The 26,829-nt window shown below is 44.0% G+C and overlaps 1 protein-coding gene across 1 annotated transcript in view; it reads right to left on the reverse strand.

Annotated features, from left to right (window-relative positions):
- Window positions 1-20,262: 20,262 nt before the first annotated feature.
- Window positions 20,263-26,829, reverse strand: part of zc3h4 (zinc finger CCCH-type containing 4) — a 20,006-nt gene continuing 13,439 nt past the window's right edge. Inside the window, exons 13-14 of the mRNA XM_079272332.1 lie at window positions 26,307-26,549; window positions 20,263-24,288 (exon numbers count right to left, since the gene is read on the reverse strand). Of these exons, the coding sequence (XP_079128458.1) occupies window positions 22,580-24,288; window positions 26,307-26,549 (1,952 nt within the window). The 3' untranslated portion in view covers window positions 20,263-22,579. The remainder of the gene's footprint in view (window positions 24,289-26,306; window positions 26,550-26,829) is intronic.

The raw sequence follows: 26,829 nt of genomic DNA on the forward strand, positions 1-26,829 counted from the left end.
CTTTTAATACTGGAGTAAAGGAAGCTGGAACTGCTTATTTTGCCAACCTAATCTCTTCTTCAAAGAGAAATCCCAAGATTCTGTTTGACACAATTAAGAGAATTGTTTCACCGTCTGTCTCCACTTTACCATGCTATTCTGTTGACGATTGCAACAAATTCCTTATCTATTTTATTGATAAGGTAACAGGTATTAGGTCTGGCATTCAGTCTGGGATCTGTTCATCTACTTGTAGCTCCTCGCAATCCCCTGCTGTTCTGGACTCTTTCCAGCCTATCAGCCTTCAAGACCTGATGGACTTAATTAACAAAACAAAGCCATCATCTTGCCCTCTGGATATAATTCCATCCTCTCTATTTAAGAAAGTTCTGCTAACTATTGGCCCTGCAGTAACATCTATTGTCAATTCCTCATTGTCTACAGGAATTGTCCCTTCCTATTTCAAACATGCCACTATCCAGCCCTTATTAAAGAAACCTAACTTAGATCCAGCTTTGCCCATGAACTACAGGCCCATATCAAAACTGCCTTTCTTGTCCAAAATTTTAGAGAAAGTGGTGGCCAAACAACTTGCTGCTGCACTGGAGAGGCACAATATGTACGACAAGTTCCAGTCTGGGTTTCGTAAGCAACACTCTACTGAAACCGCTCTCCTGAGGGTTTCAAATGACATTCTCATGTGTGCTGATGCAGGTGACTGCTCTGTGTTAGTTCTTCTGGACTTCAGTTCTGCATTTGACACTGTAGACCATGACATCCTGATCAAGAGGCTACGTGATTGGGTGGGCATATCTGGCATAGCATTAGACTGGTTTACATCTTACCTCAATGACAGGAGTTGCAATGTCTCTGTGGGTTATTTTGTGTCTGTTACCTCTCCACTGTCTTGTGGTGTACCGCAGGGCTCGGTTCTGGGGCCTCTGTTATTTTCCCTTTATCTGTTACCTTTGGGACCGATCATAAAAAGCTATAATGTGTCCTATCACTTATATGCAGACGATATCCAACTCCATCTGTCATTCAAACCCAGCGAGGCATTCACATTAACTAGGCTCCTGGACTGTGTAAATGCCATCAGAGACTGGACGGCAGAAAACTGCCTGCAACTCAACGACTCTAAGACGGAGGTCCTAGTTATTGCTCCAGAGGAGCTTGTCCCCATGATCAGGCAGATTATTAGTCCACTCTCCTCTGCAGCCCATTGCAACCTGCGCAATCTTGGGATTTTCTTTGATCGATCCATGTCGTTTGACCCTCATGTTAAGCAGCTGTCCAGGTCATGTTTCTTCCATCTAAGAAATATCAGTAAACTGAGATCTGTAGTATCAACACCTGAATTAGAAATGATCATACACACATTTATCTCTTCACGCATTGACTACTGCAACTCACTTTTCACATCACTCAGTGTATCTGCTCTTAACCGTCTGCAGGTCATCCAAAACGCTGCCGCCAGATTACTCACCAGGACAAACCGACGGTCTCACATCACCCCCGTACTCCGATCTCTCCACTGGCTTCCTGTAGCATCTAGGATACACTTTAAAATTCTCACCATCACTTACAGAGCACTTCACGGTCAGGCCCCTACTTATGTAGCTGATCTACTTCGCCCCTATTCACCCGCCCGCACTCTCAGGTCAAATGCTCTAGGTCTTCTGTCAGTCCCACGCACATGATTTAAGACCCGTGGTGACCGAGCCTTTGAGGCAGTGGCCCCGAGGCTTTGGAATGCTCTGCCTGCAACTCTGCGCCTCGCAGATACTGTGGATACTTTTAAAAGCCAGCTCAAAACCCACCTGTTTAGGCTGGCGTTTGTGTAAAAGTAAACCCATGACCTAGACCTGCTCTTAAAATATGTTTTACATTTTTATTTAATTTTTTGATTATTTAAATTTTTTTAATTTTCTCTGTGTAGATAATTTATTGACCCTTGGGTCACATTGTGTTTTTATGCTTTTAAATGTCTGCTCTGTTTAGCACTTTGTGATACCACTGTCTGTGAAAAGCACGATATAAATAAAATTCATTCATTCATTCATTATAACATATACCGTAGCTTGTTTGCAATCATGTGACTATTACTCCAGACTTTAGATGGAGGTTTTTGATCTATGCCTGTCGCCGTTTCTCTGAGAGTTTTTTACACTTATCACCTTTGTATTCAACTATTTTTGGGACTCGAAATTAGTCCTTGTTTTTTCCCCCGATTTGATCGGTTGGAAGAGCAGTAAACAGTGCAAACCACAGGTATTATTGCCAGAGTATGGAACCTGCCTCCAGTAGCCTGACCTCCATCTGGAAAGCGTGACGATGTGTGACGTCATCTGCAAATAACCTATTGTCTCTGTTTCTATTGTCCTCCTATTGATCAGTGTGTTTTGCCTTTCTTTATCTGGATTCAAGTCCTCAATGAAATCCTAAATTCGTGACTTGAAAATCATCTTAACAATGCTTCGACCTCAACAGTCCTGACCCACACAGCCCTAACATCCAGCCAGCGGTGGTTCCTAGTGAGCGTGGGATTTGTATTTCCATTTCCGAGCAGTGAAAGTCATGAGTGACGCACAACTGAGACACTATAAGTTACCTCATAGCCAGGAATTCTGGGAATCTGTGAGTAAATGAGCCTTCATGTGTTTCCATTTATGTTGCTTTGATTGAAGCAAACTGCAGAGCCTCAGGGGTGATAGGCTGAAGGAAGAGAGGGGGGAGGAAAAGAAAATGCAGAATGAGTGACGAAGGGAAATCAGGAAAAGTCAAGAGGAAGAAGAAGATTAAGAAAAGTTAAGACTTAACTTGTTTTATTAAGCTTTTGTTCACAGTCTGTATTTGGCAACTAAGATACACAAATAACAACCAGAGAGAGAGAGAGAGAAAGAATAAAGAGAAAAGAGGCCCTCTGACCAGAGAGATGACCTCAGAGGGGAAGTGGTTTCCAGCTGTTTTCCTGCATCAGAGCAACACTGTTAGTTGACTCATTCAGAAACAGAGAAGCATCTGTTAACTCTTCACGTACAGTAATACTTCTTTCAGAGATTCGTTTTCTGAAGAGTGACGAGTTCTATCTTACAGCATTTAGCAGCTAAAGAGACATATTTCCCTCGGGAGATGGTGGAGACCACAAACAAAGTGAATATTATGACTTACATTCATCATACACACAACTGCTCTCAATGAATGATAATGCTGCTGGACGCGTGTATACGTCCAAGAATACGTCTAAGAATACTTAGGATCCTTTGGTGACGTGTTTAAAATTAGCCAACCATCTCAGCTTTCACGGTTTTCAGTTTTGACCAACGAGGGAAAGCTAAAGTGAGCTAAAGGGGCTCGTATGCTGCTGGGCTGAGACTGTAAATGTAGCTCTTCATTTTTTTCCAGCGGCATTTTCCCGGAGAGAGAGAGAGAGCGGGCGATGGAAATCAAAACAATGAATGATGTAAGAGGGACGAGGGCAAAATAACACAGGACGCCGTAAATGTGTCATTCCAGCCTCAAAATACGGAGCTATGAACATAAACACTTCTCAGAGCAAAACACACACGTTTATAGAAGCAGCAGAGCATTCCTTCTCCCACTGCAGAGTAAAGCTATAATAGAAACTAAAGCAGGTACACAAAGGTTTAGACATACACCTACACACACATTAAGAGATGCACAATATCTATTGAATACATTTTCGCTCCCTCATCATCCTCCCCATCCAGGGCCGATCCTCCCGCCTCTCTAGCCTGTTTCCATTCCCACAATCCTCCCCTCCTCTGGCCTCCCTGCGTGTCTCTCTCTCCTCCCTCTCCCCCTCCTCCTCTCGGTCAAGGCTCAGGGGTCGTCCGGATGGTCAGAGTCCCTGCTCGCCTGGAACAAACACACCGAAATAGACAAAGGCAGTGAAAGAGAGGAAGGGACGTGGCCGGATGATCACCTCTCTACTTATCGCTGAGTCTGAATCGAGCAGGGACACTGTTTTTAAATACTTATAGTGAGGACAGTTTTGCAAGGTGGGGACACTTTGTACTTAAGCGTGGGGCATTTATTGGCAGAAACGTAATATAATATTCATAAGTATGTTTTCAGTCGTGCATAATCACCTGAAATTTAGAACCGTTGTCGTGTTTTCGTTAGTTTAGAATTAGCCCTTCCTAGCTTCATAAGTACCGGGTCCTCTTCACGCAGTCCACCATGTTTCTATGGTGGTATGGATGTTTCAGAACAGACAAACCAAACCCTGGCTCTAGAGGGCCTTTTCACATATGTATGTTACCTGAAGGCCAACGTGTAGTTCTCCGACATGTTTGGAAAGGGAGGAGTGAGCGAAGGAGTATTCAGTTGGATGCAGTTTCACGACCTCACCACTAGATGCAAGTCGGCCTCAAGTGGACTGATCCGAGGCACTTTAACACCCTTCCAGATACAGTCGACAGATCTTTGTCACCGGTGTAAAGGAAAAGAAGATTCAATGTCAGACTAAACAAGGTGCTGGAATTATTTCTGCAGTTACTGAGTTTTTGCTTCAATTGATACTGTTTCATTTAAATACAGACGTGAATTACGATAATTTGTGTTTCAAGTGTTGTGATGAATAGTGTGAATGTGTATGGCTATATTGCCACCATGTAAGTCCCAGGAAGAAAAGCTGCTGTGATACGAAAGCTAATGGGGGTACTCCATGAACAAACAAAAAACAAATCAAGCTAGCGGATTTAGCTAGCTTGGAAAGAGCCAGGCTAGCTGATTTCCCCTGTTTCCAGTTTTTTGTGTTAAGCTAAACTAGCCGACTGCTGGCAGAAACTTCACATTGACCGACCAAGCAGCATCAGTCCAACTCAAGAAAGCTAACAAGTGTGTGTTTATTCCCCAAAATGTTGAACTTTTCCATTAAGACTTGGTTGGAGGGTTAAGGTCACTTAGTTTCGTGTTAATGCGTCATGCCTCGATGATGCTGGAACGCTTCCAATAGGGATACTGTGTGTGTGTGTGCGTGGGTGCGTGCGTTGGATAAATCCCACTCATTACATTACATTCTTTTGATTGACATTTTTCTTGAAGTATAGAATTCAAAGATTTGAAACTCATTTAATTTACTTGGCTTTAACTAGTAGTTTAATCAGAGTTTGTGTGTGTGTGTGTGTGTGTGTGTAACAATTTGAAACTTGGCAGATGGAAGACTTAAAACTCTCAACAGTGTTTATCTCAGTGAAACATCAGGACTGAGGAGTGGACGGCATTTGTGTGTGTGTATGTGTGTGTGTGTGTGTGTGTGTGTGTGTGTGTGTGTGTACTGAAGCGTGTGCATGCACTAAAATGTTTGTGTGTATGACATTGAGAATAATAAGTGTGCATCTCCGTTCTTTAACAACACCCACGAGAGGGGAGTCCAACATCCGGCACCAATGTTCACTTTAGTGCTGGAGAGTGTGTGTGTGTGTGTGTGTGTGTGTGTGTGTGTGTGTGTGTGTGTGTGTGTGTGTGTGTGTGTGTGTGTTTCTGTTTCAGCGAGCATGTGTTTGGGAACATGCCAGTTTTAGATTTGTCCCATGGATTGGCTCAGTCCGCTGCACAACAGGAAGTTAAGATGTTGATGTTGGGAGTCTCTGGGAACGGCGGACGATCAGGCCCGACACACGTTTGCGTCAGCGTCACTTGAAATTGTTCCCCTGAGTTTAAGTACACTGAGTTCTCCAGTGGTGATTTGAATCTCTCTGTTAGTATAGTAACACCACAGTGTAGAAACACGACTACAAGTAAAAGTCCTGCGGTCACAATTAAAAGCACTAAAATATAATTAAAAAGTGAAAGTAAACATAATGTCCCATTTCAGAGAGGGGAAATAAATTGTTACAAATACTTATAACCAAAGGAACTTCATCAGAATGAAAACAAGCTGCACACGTTGAATTATTCCTGACCCCTCCAAACCCAGTGGTGCCACAGCAGCAGCAGAAATATAGAAAGAATGTGTCATGCAGATGTTTTTTGAAACTAAACTGCAGGATTTTTGCAGGTTTCATCAGCGGAAGAACACTTAAATGACACCATCGACCCTCAGTCGATGGATGATCATCCTTTAACAGAGGAATAATAGAGGCTCAGGGTTCCTCAGCAGACAGACACCCAGCGATCTGACTGAGAGTATCATGTTCCTTTTGCATTTGACGGGAGAGCACAGCATTGTTTAGTTTGTTAGCGAAGTGATCCATCAAGGAGGAGAAAATGGGCTCGTCCCACTCTGACCAATATAGAGAAATGAAGAGGAAAACAGGAGATATGGGAGGAATTTGTTTTGATGGGAGCGAGGACAGTGACCACCGGGCCACGAGTGGAACACAGGGATTTGACCTGAAGTAACCTCAGTGCCGAACCTGGCAGAGAGAGGAAAGGACAAGGGAAGGAAAGGAAATATAAAGAAAGGCAAGGAAAGGAGGAGTCTTCCCAGGATGAGAGCATGGTTTGAATTCCTTCAACGGGGACAGGAAGCAGGGTGTGGGGTGGCTTGAAGTGTGTGTGTGTGTGTGTGTGTGTGTGTGTGTGTGTGTGTGTGTGTGTGTGTGTGTGCATGCGCGCAGAGTCCACATGGGAACTGCAGACTTGGCAATCCCGGACTTCCAGCATGACACAGTGGAGCGATAAACACTGTCATCTGGACACACCGCACGCTAACTCACAGTGACACACCACTGAACACATGTGCTTCAGCGTTCACAAACGTTTCCCCGTCAGTTCTCCGTGAGTCCATGTGCACACTGATGCAGATAACCAGGTTCTGTCCACACTTCAGATATTAGGCGTCATTCAGCAGCAATCCGCAAAGATAAGCAAAGATAAAGAAGAGCAAAGATAAGAAGACATTGGTTAATCCCAGAAGTCAACAGGTATTAACAAAATAAGAACAAATCATGGAGAAAGATTTCTATGTTTATCCTGAACTGAACTCGAGCAAATTTACTTCAGTTTAAACCTTTAATTCTGTGACTGTGAGTTAATTTCAGTGTGAAATTACACAAAAAATGTTGGTTTGATTGGAAAAAGACTGAGATGTATGTTCACTGTAAGTGAGAGATGACACAAGCAGGAACACAAGCGGACACATTGTGTGTGAGGATCAGCGCAGAAGCACAGACTTATAGGCACACACACGCGCACGCGCACACACACACACACACACACACACACACACACACACACACACACACACACACACACACACACACACACACACACACACACACACACACACACACACACACACACACACACACACACACACACAACAAAGGCCCCTGTCACATGTTAAGCAGATACATACCAACACCGTGATGTCAGTTTGTTCATCTCAACCTCGGACTGCTGATCTATTCATCAAAAACACTGAAGGCCACGCTGAGCGCTGTGGACTCTCATGTCAGTAACTCAGCAGCAAACAATCATTTCTTCTCTGGATCTTTAGGCAACATGGGAGGTTCTGAGAAACTGCATTAACGCCAAGCACACATGATCTTTTCCCAAAAGGTTCTTATAGAATCGATTTTTTTTTGTTTGTTTTTTAATGAGAGCCATTAAAACCGCAATAAACTGAAATGTGCCGTAAAAACTTATTCTACTACTTTGGTTGATGATTTTTGTGTCCTAATGATACAATCAAACAGAATAGGTTTGATTATGATGTGTATCATTGTGAATTTAATACATTTATAATCACTTATAAATTATGTTTTTGACAGGAAAAAACTTTGGAGTTTGAAGAAAGATCTCTGGTAAATAAAGTTCTTCAGCCTTTCAAACGTTAAACCACTTGATCGGTGCCCAAAACACTGGAGACGCCTTGCTAAACATAAGAAGCCATTCTACTGTTATGTGATTGACATCTTGATATTAACTCAAATGTATTGACGCTGTAAACCCCACCCACCTGGTGCTCTCTGGTGAACAAATGCAACTCTAGGAATCGGTCACATGATAGTTTTGTACATCTTTAAACTAAGTAACAGCTGACTCTGAAGTGTTTGGGCTCACAGGCTGTTCTGAGGTCAGCATTTTACTATCACACCCGTTTATAGCAGACAGAATGACATGGAGACAAGCGGCTGTTTGCACATCCAACAGGATTAGTGTGTGTACAGCCTTGTTATTAGCTTGGCAGCCATTTCTTTTCTATTAACCGGACTGGTTTACAGGGGATTCAATTAAGTGATTCTCAAAGGTTACGTTTCCCTGTTATGTTGTTTCATATGGCATAAATACGAGGTTATTGTAATTAATGTTTTATCCCTCTCTTGCCATTTTATCTCTTTCTATTAAATAGATTTTATCCCGCAGTGATTTTATGGTTTAATGATCTCCCTGCTGAGTTTGTTATTGTTTTGGGGTTTTTATCTGCTGTTTGAGGTCATCTCCAGCAACACGAGTCTTATTGATAGAACAACTGTCAGGTCATAACACGGTGATGCATGCAGCGACACACAGTTCCTAGTCCGACCCACAAGTGGATTTTGATCACAGGTGGATGATGTGGTTTCAGAGGATTTGGACAGTGTTTCTGCTCCACTGTCTCCCCAACAAAGACAGAGGCAGGAAATACAGTTGCACATTCTTTGGCATTGGAAAGACGCTCTTATCTGGAGCAGCTTACAACAAGCAATTCACAGACACAGACTCCCAGACTGGGGAGTGTGTGGGCGCCGGGGTGGAGAAAAAAACCATTGCAGGGAAACAATGTGGGCTTTACTTTTCTTTTCTGTTTGACGCAGATGATGGTACAAGATGGGCTGTTGTTAAAAAAGGGTTTAAGTGTTCTTGAGGAAAAAAAGGCCTCCAACAGTAATTGGCAGCCCTCTGGTGTGGAATAAATCCCCTCGTTATTCCCTTTAACCTCTGTGTCATTTATGAAGCAGTGATTTCCAGGATGATGAGTCAGACAGACACCAGCAGAGAGAGAGAGAGAGAGAGCGAGAGCGAGAGAGAGACATAACACACCTTTATGAAGGAGAGTGAAGGTTTCACACGACGCCCCCACAAGCGTGGAAGCGGCACTGCAGCTGACGGGCCGTCAACATCCAAATCCCAGCTGAAGTCTTCCTCTAAGAGGATCACGTCTTCTATATATACACACTTACCACAGGTAACCCGGCAGGGAGCTAAGCTGATTACTGATGAAGGATGCAGCGAACACACAACATGTCAGTGTTTCAGGGGACTCCGGGAGGGAAATAGTGCAGGAGAATAGATAAATATGGGGACCAGTGATATTTCTAGATCGTTGCTCCACGTTGGCCCCAATGAGGTCCCCAAATATCTGTCCAACTGCTTAAATGGGTTCAGAGACAACCACGGCTATGCAACAAGAGGAAGCTCAACAGATTTTGTCCTTTGTTAGATCCAAGCAAAGAGTATCTCTCCAGCATCTCTTCAACTCATTGACGCTAGAGATGTCACAATACCATTCTTCCTTCCCGATACCTGAACATGTGTGTCGGCCGATACTGAGTGCCGATCGGATTTCGGTGCGTTAAAGACAAAAACTACATTAGAATTTCTAAACAGCTGTACTACGAACCCTGTATGGCTGTGACACGATTGCGGTCATTGTTGTATGGACTGGCTCTCAAGTTAAACCTGTAAAACATGAACGCCCCTCGTCACTAATGGCCTTGCATACTGTACATGTCAATGTTTTTACGGTGGGTGAATTCCAGTTTAAAGTATCATTTTTCTAGCTCAGGCTAACGTTACACTCTCCTCTGGCACCTGCCCGATCGCTACTGAGCATGTGCAGCTCTCAACAGAGATGAGAAAAAAAGCAAGATTTGCAAGCAATTTGTCAGCTAGCTCTATCATCGGAACCGGAAAAAAATTCTTTAAGTTTAAAGGAGTATTTATTTAACAAGCAGCCCCAGACAACCAGTTGGTAATAATACAAACAACGCAAAAAGATTAGCTTCGAGAACGGGTATGAATATGTTAATACGTTTCAGTCAAAACATGTTTAAGTTCAAGTCAAAGCAAAACGAGTGTTCATGTGATACACTTCCACAGAGGTTCTGGTGGTTGCACAGTACAGGAGTCCACCTCTCTAAATTATAGACGTATCCAGGATTTGCATGCTGGAAAGAAAAATGATTCACACAGTAGGTACAGTGTGTGGTAAGACCCGCCCACTCTGCTATGACCTCAGCTGGTATCACTTATTAGCTGTCCTGACTTGAAGGTGTTACATCGAGTTTCTAGTCCACACCCTCCCCTTCAGACAAATTCCACGAGTCATAATGTACACGCCACATTACTGTGGTTTTTGTTCAATCAGAATCAGTTTGAAACAGGCAAGATGAGTAACGTTTGTAAATGTGAAGCAACCTCCAGTTCTGAAAAGTGAAGCTAATGATTGAGTGCCTTAAATCTGCATTCTCTCTAATGTCCAGCAGGGGGCGACTCCTCTGGTTATAAAAAGAAGTCTGATTGTATAGAAGTCTATGAGAAAATTACTCTACTTCTCTCTTGATTTATCACCTTAGTAAACATTGTAAACATGAGTTCATGGTCTCAATCTCTAGTTTCAAGTCTTCTTCAATACAGCATCCATTTAGAGTCAAATAGACCATAAATCAGAGCATGCTTTAGGGCGGGGCTACCTTATGATTGACAGGTCTCTACCACAGCGATGTCTGGTCTGGGAGTTGTTCGAGTTTCCGTATCACAACTTTAACCCTTTCCCCATGCGTTTTCAGCTCCTGAAAATGAATTGCAACATTTTGGTCACCTAAGAATGTCCTGTTCAGTGTTCGGTTGTACTTAGCTTCACCCTCTCGTGTCACTTCTGCTTCCAAATATACAAGATGGTGACGGACAAAAACCAACGACCTAAAATGCCAAATTGGAGGCTTCAAAACAGCAGTCCACAAAGCAAATGGTCACGTGACAATGTCTCCTTCTCATATAACATATGAAGGTTGGCCAGTGGTGTAACGAAGTAGAAATACTTCGTTACTGTACTTAAGTAGTTTTTTGGGTATCTCTACTTTACTATTTATATTTCTGTTGACTTTTACTTTTACTTCACTACATTTTGCAAAGAAAACTGATACTTTTACTCCGATACATTTCCCCTGAAACCTTCGTTACTCGCTACAAAATTTAATCTATCTTTAGAAACAAAATGAATCATGAGAGCAGCGTCGGGGACTGTGGTGGAACACAGACTGCAAGCAAGCAGCTTTGGTGAATCAGTGTTCCTAGCAGCAAGTTAAATCATTGGTTAATCACGTTAATGCCCAATTGCAAGCAAGTGCTCTCAAAGCCAGGGCCAGCTAAGCAGTCTCTGCTGGCCTAAACAGAATCACAAAGTTATAGCTATTTTATAATTTAATAATAAAGATTCAGCCCCTATTTCTCTATGCTATGCTATGCTAACCCGAGGACACCGGCGAACGCACGCAAACGCCGGCCGGCGACCGCACGCAAACGCCGGCCGGCGACAGCTGTTTTTTGTTATTGTTCCGGTGCAAAAGGTCACACATCCGGTTGTCTGTTACGTGAGCGCAGTCCACCGAAAACATTATATTTCCCACAATTTAAGCTTCTGCATTTTCCAATTGCACTAGTATTATTCAAACGTATTGTTTGGTTCGTACGCCTCGTACAGAACGGTTTAATACGAATGAACATGGTATTATTACACCAATAGAAACAAATAACCGTAGCTCAGTAGGACAGCACAGAAGGCCCAGGTATAAAATGCACAGCCCGCTACTGATATACAGTATATAGTACATACATATAGTTGTATTCATTCAAGGCACAAACACATTTTTGATTTAATTTATTAAGGTGACAATTTCTATATTACACATCTTTCATGTACATCAGCAATTAAACTAGCGAAAATATAGCGTTACCATAAACCTCTTAAACCTTTCTTTTAGAAAAGAAACATTTGTTATTGACACCATTTACAAGTTGTTTTCATATACAGGTGAGTGACAGTGGTTTAGTTGCACATGGAGGATTCTGGGAAACAACATAAAAGCAGTGAATTGTGATATTCACACGTTTGCCAACTTCTGTATCCCTGGGATTTTTATTTGTGATCGACCCGGAACAGGATTAAAACAATACTCTGCAAAAATGTAAATAGGCAACTTCACCTATCAACTTTTAATCATGATACATTCGTTATATTTCACTGATTTTGTCTCAGTAGTTGTTAAGCTGAAGTCACAATTAGCCATCGAAAAAGGCCGTGTGTCATCAGCTCAAGTCTTTTAGCTTTTCCACGACGGTGCAGTTTCTTCGAAAGAACCAAGAGCTGGCAGGACCTTGGCTACTAAACCTCCACTGTACCACACAGAGACCCATAAGGCAGACTACACATACACACAAGAGTAAACTCATTCACACAGAAAGAGAAGGGACAAGAATTGGGAGAAGATTAAGCAGTTTCAGACAACACACAAAAACTGGCTTTGTCTCTCTGATCAGCGACATCTGGATGAAGCACAGACAGGAAACAATGATGCCTGAGTTTACATATTACAGGTTTGTAAGTTATTTTGCAAGATGTTAATGTGTTGATGCAGTTTGGGATATTAGCATGTTTTCAATGCATAGTTTAGAATTATTTTAATCTATTTAAATTTTTTTTTTTTTTTACAGTTTTCAAATGGTTGCATGGAGTTTTTTGAACATGCCGCCATGCTATGAGATTTTAGCACGTTTCAATTCACGGTTTAAAGGAACAGTGTGTCACATTTAGGGGGATTTGTTGGCAAACTAAGACTCCTTGTGTTTTCATTAGCTTAGCTTAGCTCATACGAGCAAGTCCTCTTCCACGTAGTCCGCCATGCATGCACCGCCATGTTTCCAGGCCAGAACGGACAAACCAAACACGGGCTCTAGCGAGAACCTTTCACATTTCAACGTTAGCTGAAGGTAGGGATGAGTAACCCGGAATTAAAAAGGGCCTCCTAACAGAGTTTGGATTGTGTGCGGCCCCTTTAAAAATTAGGATTTGGGAGTGACGCGGATATGAAAGCTAGTTTATCCGTCTTTCCTTTACAAGGAGGACAATTATTTCTCTCTCTTTATTTGAGAAAAGTTCATATTTGTGTTGTCAAATTTCACTATGACCCTGCAATTCTGTCTCTTGTGTTATTATATACTGAATGCAAGTAAAACTACAGAGCAAAATCACACTTTCTGATTGAACCAATCTTTGAACTGTCTGAAACAATGGATATCCGCGGCCCGAAAAAAATTCCACGCAATATATATATATATATATCTCCAGCAGAGACGGGTTGTGTAATGTTTACAACTCATATCTGTACTGAATGGTAATAGAGCCCTGAAAGATCAAATAAAACAACTCTTAAAATTAAAATATATTATATTTCGGAGAAAATAATTGAAATGTCTCTCTTTCTGTCTCGACCAATCACACGCACGCTCTCACGCGTCCCTAAATGCCATGGAAACGGCCCGACCAAGGCTACTTAAGGCCGTTCAGAACGTTCAGAACCTTCTGATCCTCACTCTGCATTTGGACTTGAACACGAGCGAAACTCTTCTTGAGCGACACCTCTTGGACATCCATACCGTGGAGAGCCGACTCTTTGAGTTTTTAAACTTCTGGAGAAAAGCTACTTGATACGAATCTTTTGGAGAACTAAACTACTGGATATCGTGGACAACAGGAGAGCCGGAAAAGACCCCCGGGCGCCTGCCAAGGAGACCACCTGCTGAGGAGGAGCATCTGCTGAGGAGAGCGGGCTGTGACTTGGACGATAAGCGTGCAGGTAAGACCACTTTTAGATTTATTTTAGGATTTTTCAGTTTGATACATCCCCTTAAATCCTTAACAGTGTTCTCAGTTCAGAAATCAGTGAAACATTTTGAGTTTAAAGGTGAACAGTTCACACTACGTATATTATCAGGCCTAATAATGAGTTCTAAACTAAAGAGGGTACTGTGGTCATGTTGGATTAATGTAGCCATGTTTCACTGTGCGTCATGACGCACATAACTCAATGCATATTAAACATGTTCACACTGTTTACTGCAAACCATTGATAATTTTGTCCACACAAACATTGAAGTCCTTACAATTGTTTGGTGCAGAATAACTAACTGTTAACTGAACTAACAGAGGCAGAGCTGCACTATGTTTGATATTATTGTTAAAATATTAAAACAGCCTCTTGTGTGTTGGTGACTTGGTGACACGTGTAGTGCAGTCATCATTTTTTCTAATTTAATCTTTGATTATTCTTCAAAGTAATCCAGAAATATTTCATGTTATGAGAAATCCTTACAGTTTTAATTTTTCCCTCTCAGCTGGTGTGAACTACATCATGGCGCTTCCTCCACCAGTGGGCTACAGGATCCTCCCCTACTCCTCTGACGATGGAGCAGGTGTAGTATGTGTTGAATGTATTTATTATGTAAACGGTGAGTATGAGGTCAGGCTTGAGGTTTTGGTCCCAGCTAAGGAGGATGTGGAGGAAGAGGACGTGGAGGAAGAGGATGTGGAGGAAGAGGACATGGAGGAAGAGGAAAAGGACGTGGAGGAAGATGTCGGCTCCGACTGGGAGGCCTTAGATAGAGGCTGTGACTCAATGTTCGAGGATACAGAGGACGAGGAAGAAGAAGAGGGGGAAGAGGAAGAAGATGAAGATGACCCTCTCACCCAGCGTTTACCACCTAGGAGTTTCTGGGAGGGGTTCTACCACGTGCCGACTCCACCCTTTCCCGCTGGCCATGCGCGCGCCCTCCCTTTTGGTGTGGAACGTCCTGAAGAGGCTCCGCCCCTGGTCCCCCAGAGGTCAGAAGAGCCCACCAAGAGGAGCAGGGAAGAGGACCGCACGGAGCAGGTAAGTGTGAAGAGGCAGAGGACCGGTGACGTTTTGGTCCCAGCTAAGGAGGAGGAAGAAGAGGAAGACGTCGGATCCGACTGGAAATACTTTGCACACCGCTGCCGGGCATATTTCTCTCCAACGTCCGCTCACTGAGCAACAAACTGGACGAACTTCAGCTACTGGTGGGGAAAGACAGATACTTCTTCATCCTCCGTTTTGTGCTTCACTGAGACCTGGCTCTGTGGAACGATACCGGACTCTCTGCGCCAGCTGGCTGGCTTCCAGCTGTTCAGAGCGGATCGCGACACGAAGCTCTCCGGCAAATCGAAGGGTGGAGGAATCTGTTTCTACTCCAACAGTGGCTGGTGTAACGATGTGACAGTGGTTCTGCAGCACTGTTCTCCTGATCTGGAATCTTTTACTCCTTTTACTCCCCCCCTGAGTTCGCTTCATTCATACTGGTCGGTGTTTACATTCCACGCAGGGCAACATGCAGGAGGCACGGCGCTCGCTCGACGACCAGATACTGTGTGTGGAGTGGACCAACCCGGACTCTTTAGTTATTGTCCTTGGTGACTTCAACAAAGGAAACCTCAGCCACGAACTCCCCAAATACAGACGGTCTATTAAATGCCCTACCAGAGAGGAGAACATTCTGGACCACTGTTACACCACAATCAGCGGGGCCTATCACGCCGTCCCTCGTGCTGCACTGGGACACTGACCACGTCACGGTCCATCTGATTCCTGCATACAGGCAGAAATTAAAGCTCTGTAAACCTGTGCTGAGGAAATTCAAGCAGTGGACCAGCGACACTATGGAGGATCTTCGGGCGTGACCCCCTTCCCCAGTGACGACTCTCTCTATTCTGGAGAATCATCCCCGTCCCCAAAAAAACAAGGATCACAGGACTTAATGACTTCAGGCCCATCGCCCTGACCTCTGTGGTCATGAAGTCTTTTGAGCGCCTTGTCCTGTCCCACCTTAAAACCCTCACCGACCCACTCCCGGACCCCCTGCAGTTTGCCTACAGAGCCAACAGGTCTGTAGACAACGCAGTCAACTTGGCCCTTCATTTCGTCCTCCAGCATCTGGGCTCCCCAGGAACCTACGCCAGGATCCTGATTGTGGACTTCAGCTCTGCCTTAACACCATCATCCCATCTTTGCTGCATGACAAGCTCTCCCAGCTGCACGCGGCCGACTCCACCTGCAAGTGGATCACAGACTTCCTGTATGACAGGAAGCAGCACGTCAAGCTGGGAAAACGCGTCTCAGCCTGGTTGATAGTCTGTTGAGGTCTTCTTGTGCCGGCCGCTCTCACCCTGGACAAAAACAGTTCGTGCCCTTTCCATCTGGCAGGAGGATGCGGTCCATCAGGACCAAGACCTCACGACCCATGAACACTTTCTTCCCATCCGCAGTCGGGTTCATCAACAACACTTCTACACTACACTTACATCGCACTTGTTTATAGTCTTGTTAGAACTTACCAACACTGGAGAGGCACAGATGATAACAAAATAAGGAACTACATAGAAAATAACTTCAAGGTACATTTGTGTTTTTACTTTGTAACAAACCAAAGTAGAGGTAGAAGAGTACTGTCAGGTACATACTGTTGGCCTAAATGTTGCCTTCAGGGTCTTTGGCTCAGGAAACCCCACTTTACAAGCAGGTTCAGATGTTTTCAGTACATTAGGAACCAAAAAATAAAGAGGCCTCTTATTACTTTCTCTTCTCTTTAGTCAGAAGATGAAATAGTTCAAGGAGGATGAATCAGCCCACTTCTAAAATGATGTTAAAGCAATCTACAATTAAAAGTTGCAAATGATTAGATACATGCAGTGTTATGATCCATAAAAGTGACACACACTTGCTTGTGAGCACTTTGTCACCAGTTTCACATTTCACTGTCTCACACAAAACTTGAAACAAAATGTAGACGAAGTATAAAATACTCAAATTCAGTTTATCCGTGTAGTTAATCTCACCGTTTGTAACGTTACCGGACTTAAAGTGGTATTTCAGGTTCACAACCGGCAGCTACTGTCAGCAACTTGTCCGCTAACGTTAGCGGTAGCTCTTAGCTAGCTTGTCAGCTAACGTTAGCAGTAGCTCTTAGCTAGCTTGTCAGCTAACGTTAGCGGTAGCTCTTAGCTAGCTTGTCAGCTACTACTACTATTCACAAACATGTGATGTTTAAGCTCCCGGTTACGTTAGCTAGCTTGTCAGCTACGAACGTCACGTAACTTAACTGATCATTTTAACAAACGTGATGTTATAATGTACTATATATATATATATATATATATACAGTCAGTGGTGTATAGTAACGAAGTAGAAATACTTCGTTACTGTACTTGATGGTTGCAGTCGCCCAATTGCAGATTCAGCTTGAGCAAAACCTTTGTCTATTGTGTTCAAATCAGGCCCATAGGAGTTTACAAGGCAGGCGTCCTTTCTCTAAACACTGACCTGATGCATCAAGTGGATATTCTTTGCTGAACATAATATTATGCATTTGCCCTCTACATCCTCCAGTCGGAATGAGCATACTTATAAACGCACTGTTACAACTCCTTCGTAGTGTCATATTGCTTTTCGGAGAATTATGATGATAAATTCATAGTAGATGCAAAAGTATACTTATGTACAATATATGATGTTGAACATTGTTGCTCCTGGATGGATCACAGCCAACCCAATTATGTTCAACACAGCTCCATGTCCTTGGTCATGGTGCCACAGCACTTAAAAGAATAAACTTCATCATTCTCAAAATTCTGACCCTTTGCTTTTTTATTAACAGCATTTACTTGTACTTTTACTTTCAATGAACAGGTTATGATGTTCATTGAATGTTCAGGTTATGATGTACATTTAATATCAGAAAATTACTTTTGATACTTAAGTACTTTTGTACTTAAGTACAAAAAATATCAGATACTTTAAGACTTTTACTCAAGTAGTATTCTAATAGGTGACTTTTTCTGGAGTAGTTTTCCAGTAAGGTATCTTTACTTAAGTATGGCTTTTGAGTACTTTATACACCACTGAGGTTGGCGCATGGTGTGCTGGTTTAAGTGTCTCTGATGCGGCTGTCTTCAGTTGTTTATCTGATGGATATTTGATACTAAGCACAATATTGCATCATGTCACAAGCCACACAATAACTCATGGTCTTCAATAGTCTGCACATTCTTCAAATTTCAACCCCAGATCTTCGCTGTGGAAAGGGCTGATGCAGTCTGCCCATCTGCACAGACGCATCCATTGTCTCGTACAATAGTCATGCACTACAATATATTGCAGAATCCGTGATGAACAAGATGTACCGTAAATGAGCTTGTAGCTGACTCTGGTGCAGCTAAGAAGCCGTGCACCGTCCCTGCCAAATAAACAAATAGATAAATAACAGCTGCTCTGAATGTCGGTATCCCCAATAAACTGGCAGTTCAGAGCGTGTCTGCGTGTGCGTGTGTGTGTGTGTGTGATAGGAAACCTTTGAGGTACTGGATGAATAGTTTGTCTTCCTGGAGCCAGTGTTGCAGGATGGGAGGGGAGCAGGAAGTGGGTCACTGGAGAATCGTAGCTCACCAGAAGAAAAAGGTGGCGTGCTGCTGAGGTGCTGATCCAAATCCACGGAGGGCGAGCTGAGAGCCGTGGAGGCCTAAAGATAGAAAGGAACAATGTCAGCAACGCTGACGGCATCAGGCCTGCTTGTGATAAATGACGGGATTTAGGATTCTGGGTCCGATTCATCTGGAGAGGCAGGATGCAGTGGCGCCACCAAGGGGCGGGACGGGGGTCCACGTAAATTTGAGTTGGCTGGTTTCCAGGAAACAACTTAAAATCAATTCAACAACGCAGGTCATTACTTCGCCAGAAAGCCGTGTAAAACCGTAAAACAATTACGTATTCTTACAAAGCTACATAGCTGCATCAAATAACCACAAATAAAATGTTAGAGACATAAGATATCGCAACCCACAAAGAGTGCAGTTAGACATTCAAATACACAAAAACGAATGTCAACATCAATGATGATGACGTCAAGCTAAGTTTCTCCTCCCTTAACCCCAACGACGGTCGAGCACAACTCACGACAATCAAATAGTTCTCAAATGAAATGATTGAATAACATGAGTGAGTGGACATGCATCCGTGTTTTCTGACCATAAAATGGCAGCTTGTTTGGTAATATTGACTTCGCAATATTTCCAAAATCCCACCAAATATTGACAAAAGCAACTCAAATTGAATCTTGTGGACGTGGGACTTTATTGCGCGTTTGTTTGCAATCTATTCGAGCATCACAAACATCATTTATTCAATCCAAAGCTTCACACACCAAAGCCATGGTGTCATTATAATCACTGCCTGTTTCACATTTATTGTCCACTTGATGCACAGTGGAGCAGATGACGCACCATGAAGCTTCGGCCCATGAGTGAACCAATTAGGTGGAAAACTTCAAAGCTTCAAAGCTTCATGAAGCTTCATCTCGCCATCACTACTAAAAATGTAATGAAAAGTAGCCCAATTGGGCGAAAAGCAGTCAAAAAAGCAGTCCAATATGGCAATTTGCCTTTTTAAGGAAAAGGACATCTGGCCTGTTTGAAGATGAATGAATGACCTCACACATGTAGGTTGACTACAGATACATAACACATTAAAACAGGATTGTTGTGGAACTCAAAATGTTAACTCTACTGGTATAACAGATAATAAGTAAAACTGTAAAATAAGAAAAGCAAAGTATATTACTATGAAATGCCTTCACTCTCATATTGACGTCGTTTTCGACCGGCCTACATGGTGCAACACAGCATAACAAAATTCCTGAAAGTCAGTTGTGGCTTTTGGTCCCGAGACTTTCAGTGAAATGAACATTTCGGGGAGCCCACTGGCAGGACGCGAGAGCAACAACAGAGCGAGGGGAAGAGAATTTTAAATAGTCACAGGAGAGCGAGGTCAACTCAGTGACCACGACGTCAGCCCGCCTGAACGGTCCCGACTCCCCAGCCCCACCCGTCTCCTCTAAGTAGCTTAAAATAAGCTTTAGTGGCGTTTTCATAAAACACAGGAAAAATGAACACAACACAATCTCATTCGAAGTGGATATTTTAGAGGACAGGGGAACAAACTCAAACAAAAGCTGTTCTTTTGTCTGCTATGACGACAGACGGCAGCTTTTACATCTTCAGTAGTCGCTGCTGCGGATCATAAGTTCATAGACACATCAGCATCAACTTCTTAGATCCTGACTGCAAGTAGGGAAACAATGTTTGGTCTCCAGATGGGTTTCTTTCAATTACATTCAAGCAACAATATGGCTTCAGATATATAAAGTTATCAAAATGAATGAACTCAGGAATAAATATAAAAATACAGAGAATAGAGTTTTAACTGGTTGATCATGTATCAACTTTATTTAAATACTTTAACAACCTCACCTACAGTGTACAGTTAGAAAACTCCACTCCTTCAAAGACAGATACTGGTCAAATGTACATAGCAGGAAAACAAAACTAAAAAACAGAAAACAAACAAAGGAAAGATCAAATCAAACAGACCGTTCACGCCTGCCATAGCCGACCCTCAGCCCCCTGAAGAGGCTCTTTCATGGCCGGCCAGGAGGCAGCAATTGTGAATCTTTTGTTAGTTTAAATCTTGCAAAACACAAAACTAAAAAAAAATAAAATAAACACGCCTGTCTCCTCTCGTCACACTGTTACGCCTTACGTCCCGCTGAGGTGAGCGGCAATCACATATTCCTGTCGTATAAAAGGATTCGGTTCAAAAACTGTCAAGTGAGGGAGTATATTTACCCAAGTATAAAAAAATAAATTAAAATGATCAACATTTATACACAACACGGTCGATCCCCCGACACCTTCTGGAACTTCTGGAAGCTCCTCGACGCGTTTACAAAGATTTTGAAACAAGCTCTGGCAATGAAATCAACTGTTTGTGCTAAAGGGTATAAAACTATGTGACGGGAGAAAAACTATTCAAACAATCATCCGAACTTTGGATCCATCCCAATAGTCAACATTTCCACCATGAAGTGTGCGATCTTTAGCTGAAAGCCTGAGAGGGAAAACCGTGTTGAATAATCATTTTTTAACACAGGTGGTGCTGAGATCAATGACATGGTTCTCTTCAGGCATGAGCTCAGACTGACAGCCTGCTAAAGATCAACGCAAGATTCATCCACTGATTGACTTTTAGGTCCAAAGTCTCGTTTCCGATTGTCACACTGTCGACAGCCACTCAAGCCAAACGCTTCTGCATTGATGCTGATGAGGCAGCAAATGAATCCGAAATCTGCACAGCTGTCCTTTAATTCCATTCTCAACTAAACGGTTAATAAAAGCAAAGTAACTAAAAGATAAAGGCTAGATGGAGACGTTCTGTAAATGTAAGCAATAGATAAGCTATGCAATGTCGGTTTCTGCAGATAAACAAAAACCTGTTTAATGTAAAAGAATCGGCCAAAATAAAAACAAAACAAATTGCTCGATAAATTAATTAATATGCCATTAAATATACCGAAAATAACATTTAAATAAATGTAGGCATTAATTGATCAAATGTGCTGCTTTAACTTGCTTTTTAATAAATTGATCTTTGTATCAAATTCTCCAATTTATTACCTCTCATCTAAATTGACGATTATCTTTCTATATATTTTGATAATCTGGCAGGTTCCGTCCTCTATAACGACTCAGCATCATTTAGCAAAAATGGGACGCGGGGAACTTTTCCATCTCTTCTACCGCCATTCATTTACAAACTCAAAATTTTTAAAGAAAGATAAAAACAAGAAGTTCACGAGAAAGCAACAGGACGGCTGAAAGGGGGGAACAATAGTGGCATAGCGATTAAAGAAGCAGAAAAGAGAGTCACTTCCTGGACCAGCAAAGTTACCCGTTTCAGGTAAGAAATGAAACAGTATATGAACAGCTGGAGGAGCTACAGACATTAAAAACATGAATACAGACCTCAAGATGACTCAAACCGACAGTGCAAAGAAGTAAACAAATAAATACAAAAAAAATAAAATAAAGCAGAATTTTAAGTTTACGTTTTTGTAGCAAACGTGAGTCATACTGAAAAAAAAGTATGGTACTGTTTGACAAAACTTGCTGATCTGCTTTCAGTGTCGTTCATTTAATCGCAAAAAACACCACGAAAAAGCAAACTTTTTACGGGAAACAATTAGATCCCATCATCAGCCAAGAGCACGTCAACGTTGACCGACGAGAATATAGACAAGCGCTTCGACTGGGTTAAAGGGGAGGAGACAATGCAGGAAGTGAAATGAAGAGGATTAATGAAAATACAATGTGAATCTAAAACATGACGTATAAATGAGTTTCTGCTGCCATCTGAACTTTTTTCATTTAAGTGTTGAGAAGAGGAGAATACATTTATCTATACATCGATAAGTTTGTTTAAAATAGAGATTTAACTTTAAACCCTTCCCATAACCCAAGAGTCTTTTATAGAATCTGCAACACTAGTGTTAGTGTGTTTGTGTGTGTATCAGTTTGTTCACAGAAGTTTGTCTTCTTAAGCTTCTTACAGTCTTACGGGCAGTTGCCTCAGTGCGCTTTTCCTTCTCCACTGATCTGTTCAGTGTCCGAAAATGTTAAAAGAAGACGACGGCCGTCCGTCACGGTACAACAATCAGTGCGGCGAGGGGGGGGGTGGGGGGGGGGGGGTCACTGGCAGAAGGGCGATGCTGTGGGGTCAAAGCCTTTGAAAACGTCCTTCAGCGAGGCCTTGTCCTGCTCTGCGGTCGTCTGGTCGGGCTGCACCGGGCTGTTGCCTCCGAAGGGGCTGCCCGTCCCGCCGGGCTTGGCCGCCTGCTTCACCGCGCCAAATAGAGTGGACACCGGTAGGTTGTGGACGCCCGCGGGCCCCTGATCCCCGGCGGCTCCGGGAGCCCCCTGACCTGCGGCGGCGGCTGCTGCTGCGGGCCCTCCCTGGCCCGTGGAGTTGGGCGAGGGCGCGGGCTTGGGCCGCGGCCTGTTATAGCTGTTGTATCGGTCAGTTCCTTGTTCGCTGCTTTTTTCCGGCTCCGGTTGGTCCAACGCTGACTTCCGAACAAACAGGGGCTCCTTGGACTTGGGTTTGCTCGCCGGGGGTTCACTGGGTTTGGATTCTGCGCTGGCTGAGTTGGGGGAGTTGTTGGAGCCGCTGCTGATACCAGGGCTACCTGGTTTGTTAGTCCGAGGGTCATACAGACTGATGCTGCTCAGCACGCTGGCTCCCCCTGGTGCCCCGGCTCCCACACCGCGGCCTGCCCCACCCGAGGAGAGCAACCGTGGGTCGTAGGGGGCAATGGTGGGTGGGGGGGGGCTGGATGTGGTCGCAGGGGTAGTAGAGGAGACGGGAGGAGGCACGGGGTCGGAGGGTTGCTTCAGTGCTGACTTCTGCGGCTGGAGACGGGGGTCGGTGAGGCCTTTACGGGACACACGGGGGTCAACGGGCTTTTCTACAGGCGGGGGAGGCATGGGGGGATGCGGACCCAGCAGCGACATGGGGGCGATAGGGGTGGGTAGGAGAGGAGGGGAGGGAGTCTGGGACGGGCTGGAGTTGACAGTCTTCAAAATACGAGACAGCAGTTCAAAATCTGGGAGAGAGGAAGAGGAGGAGGAGGAGGAGGAGGAGGAGGAGGAGGAAGAAGAAGGAGCAGGGCGGTCCAAGGAGGGGGGAGGGGGCTGAACGGGAGGGGGTTGCGGGTGAGGGAGCGATGTTGGGAGTGGCTGCTGAGTGCGGGACAGACGCGGGTCTATGGAGGGAACGGGAGGGATGCCTGGTGGGAGTGGAAGGAGGTCCTGCTTGGGGAGTGGCAGAGGGAGGAGATCCTCGGGCGACCAGGTGATGGTTTTGCTGAAGGCCGGCATGTGGAGAAGGATATCCTTCTTGATGTGGCTGAACTGCTGCAGCTGCGAGCGCGGGTCTCTCAGAGCCATGCCCATGAGCGGGTCCAGAGGAATCGGCACCGGCTTGTCCCGTAGAACCCGCTCCGTCTCCTCCTCCTCGACTGCCGGGGTCGTGAGCGGCGGGGGCTTGTAGACCAGAGGCGGCTCTGGTTTGGGAGCGGGGTGCGAGTGGGAGGTGGGTCCCGACGAAACGGCAGCAGCTAGCCGGGCCAACCTGGGGTCCGCAGGCGGTCCGGAGGAGGCCAGAGTGGGCACGGAGTCGGCCGAGTCTGTGGCGCGCGCCAGGCGCCGGTCCCGAGCCAAGCGGGGGTCCGCCGGCCGAGCCGGAACACTGGCGGGAGAGGCCTTCTGTAGGCGGGGGTCGCTCGGGGGGCCGTCGGATTTATGGGGAGCCTGGGTCTGCTGACGGAGCGTCTTCAAGATGGAGGTCACGCTACCGCCGCCATCCTCATCCTCACTGGAGTACCAGTTCCCTGAGTCACCTAAGAAAGGACGCACATGCTTGGGTGTTAAATGGATATTCTTTAAAACACACACACACATTTGAGTAACTTGAATAATTGAAGGCGTCATATTTGAGGTTTCTGTTGACTTTTGAGCAGGTCGGAAAGCGACCAATCAGCAGGGAGAGAGGAACTCACTTTCACATTGTGCAAAGATGAACTTTTCTGCTTATTGTATTCACAGCCACGTCTGAACATTATCCACTAGAACACTGAATTAACAAAAGACAACAAGAACTTCACCAGTCAGCCGTTCCTCGTCCATTGCAGTGCTTTCAAAGCGAGCGACTGGAATAAATAGTCCGCCAGGACACAGTGACAGCTGATCCATTTGCAGACTTGGAATACAATATTTGTTTTTTTTCATCTTTTATAATAACCTGGGAATAAGAATCGTGTGTCCGTTAGAACGAGCCGTTTATATCTACATACGGAGCGGGTCCTCTTCACGGCGCCCGCCGCCAGGTTTCTACAGTAGCCCAGAATGGACAAACTAAAGATTGGATCTAAATAGGGCCATTTGGGTTATAGCGTGTCGACATTAATCTACAGTATTTTTCTAATTTTGTACAACTTCCCTGAAGCTAACTATACAGTGTTTTAGGAGATAATTATGATAAGGGCAATTTTTAAGGACTACAATTCCCTATTACAAAGGTATGACTCATGAAAACACCAGGAGGTGCAGATCATCCTCTACGGTCGACCATGCCATACTCCTAGAAAGACTAAAAATCTGGGTGGGACTCTCTGGCACAGCACTTAACTGGTTTGAATCCTACTTGAAGGACCGAGAATACTTTGTGTCTGTAGCTGATTACACATCAGAGCTGACTAAAATGACATGTGGTGTTCCCCAAGGTTCAATACTGGGGCCTCTTCTGTTCAACATCTACATGCTTCCACTAGCTCAGATTATGGAAAACAACAAAGTGTGTTATCATAATTATGCAGACGACACACAAATCTACATAACTATGTCACCAGGGGACTATAATCCCATACAAGGGCTGGGTAACTGCATTGAACAAACCAACAACTGGATGTGCCAGAATTTTCTTCAATTAAACAAAGATAAAACAGAAGTAATTGTTTTTGGTACCAAGGACGAACAATTGAAAATCACCGCTCAGCTTCAGTCACTGATGTTAAAACCCACAAACCAAGCCAGAAATCTAGGTGTAGTTATGGATTCAGATCTCAACCTGAACAGCCATATCAAGACAATTACAAAATCAGCCTACTATCACCTGAAGAATATATCAAGGATTAGAGGACTTATGTCTCAACAGGATTTGGAAAAACTTGTCCACGCATTTATCTTCAGCAGACTGGACTACTGTAACGGTGTGTTTACAGGTCTCTGTAAAAAGTCCGTCAGAAAGCTGCAGCTGATTCAGAACGCTGCAGCTCGAGTCCTCACTAAGACCAGGAGGGTGGATCACATCACTCCAGTTCTGAGGTCTTTGCACTGGCTTCCTGTCCAGCAAAGAATTGACTTTAAAATCCTGCTGTTGGTTTACAAAGCACTGAATGGTTTGGGACCAAAATACATCTCTGATCTGCTGCTACCTTATGAACCATCCCGACCCCTGAGGTCGTCTGGGACCGGTCTACTTTCTGTTCCCAGAGTCAGAACTAAACATGGGGAAGCAGCGTTCAGTTTTTCTGCTCCACATATCTGGAACAAAGTCCCAGAAAGCTGCAGGTCTGCTGAGACCCTCAGCTCATTTAAATCAAGATTGAAGACTTTTCTGTTTGCTGCTGCCTTTAATTGAACCACATTCAATTCATATATTCATCAATTTCCTGCATTTCTGCATTTTACGACTGCATTTTATTTCTTACACTGTTTTTTAATGTTTTAATGAATGTTCTTAATTGTTTTAAAATCTCCTTTTCTTTTGCCTTATGTTTTGATGCTTTTAATCGTTTTATGTGAAGCACTTTGAATTACCTTGTTGTTGAAATGTGCTATACAAATAAACTTGCCTTACCTTCAGTGTCTCTGCTCTTCTCTGCTCCTCCCTCGGCCATCCTGCGAGCTCTCTCCTCTTCTTCCTGCTGCTTCTGTTGGATCCTCATGAACAGGACGCGCTGCGCTGGAGGCAGGAAGTCGGGTACGGACATCCCTCCCTGATTGGCTGATGCTCCATTAGCAGAGCCGTCTGGGCCGCCTGACTGATTCCCAATATTTCCCCCTCTCTCGTCCATGCCTGCAAAACCCTGGTAGTTGTCAACTGAGAGGGAACAGCAGGGTGTCAGTGCAGAAACAGTAACACCACATTTCCACCAAAATGAGCTGATATATGCAGGATTTTTTTAAGACAGCACATAACCTGCTAAAAGCAGGCCATGCTTTCCTTTCCCATTGTGCAAGGTCTTTTTTCTGTCCGTTACTTATTCAGTCAGTAACCAGAGTTGTGATTGATGAAACAGTGGAAACACTAACAAAGGTTTATTTTGTTTGTCAAGTCTGAATGACAACGAATCAGCGATGTAAAATTACTTCCTGTCAAT

Source organism: Melanostigma gelatinosum, assembly GCF_949748355.1.
Source record: "Melanostigma gelatinosum genome assembly, chromosome: 7".
Lineage (NCBI taxonomy): Eukaryota > Metazoa > Chordata > Actinopteri > Perciformes > Zoarcidae > Melanostigma > Melanostigma gelatinosum.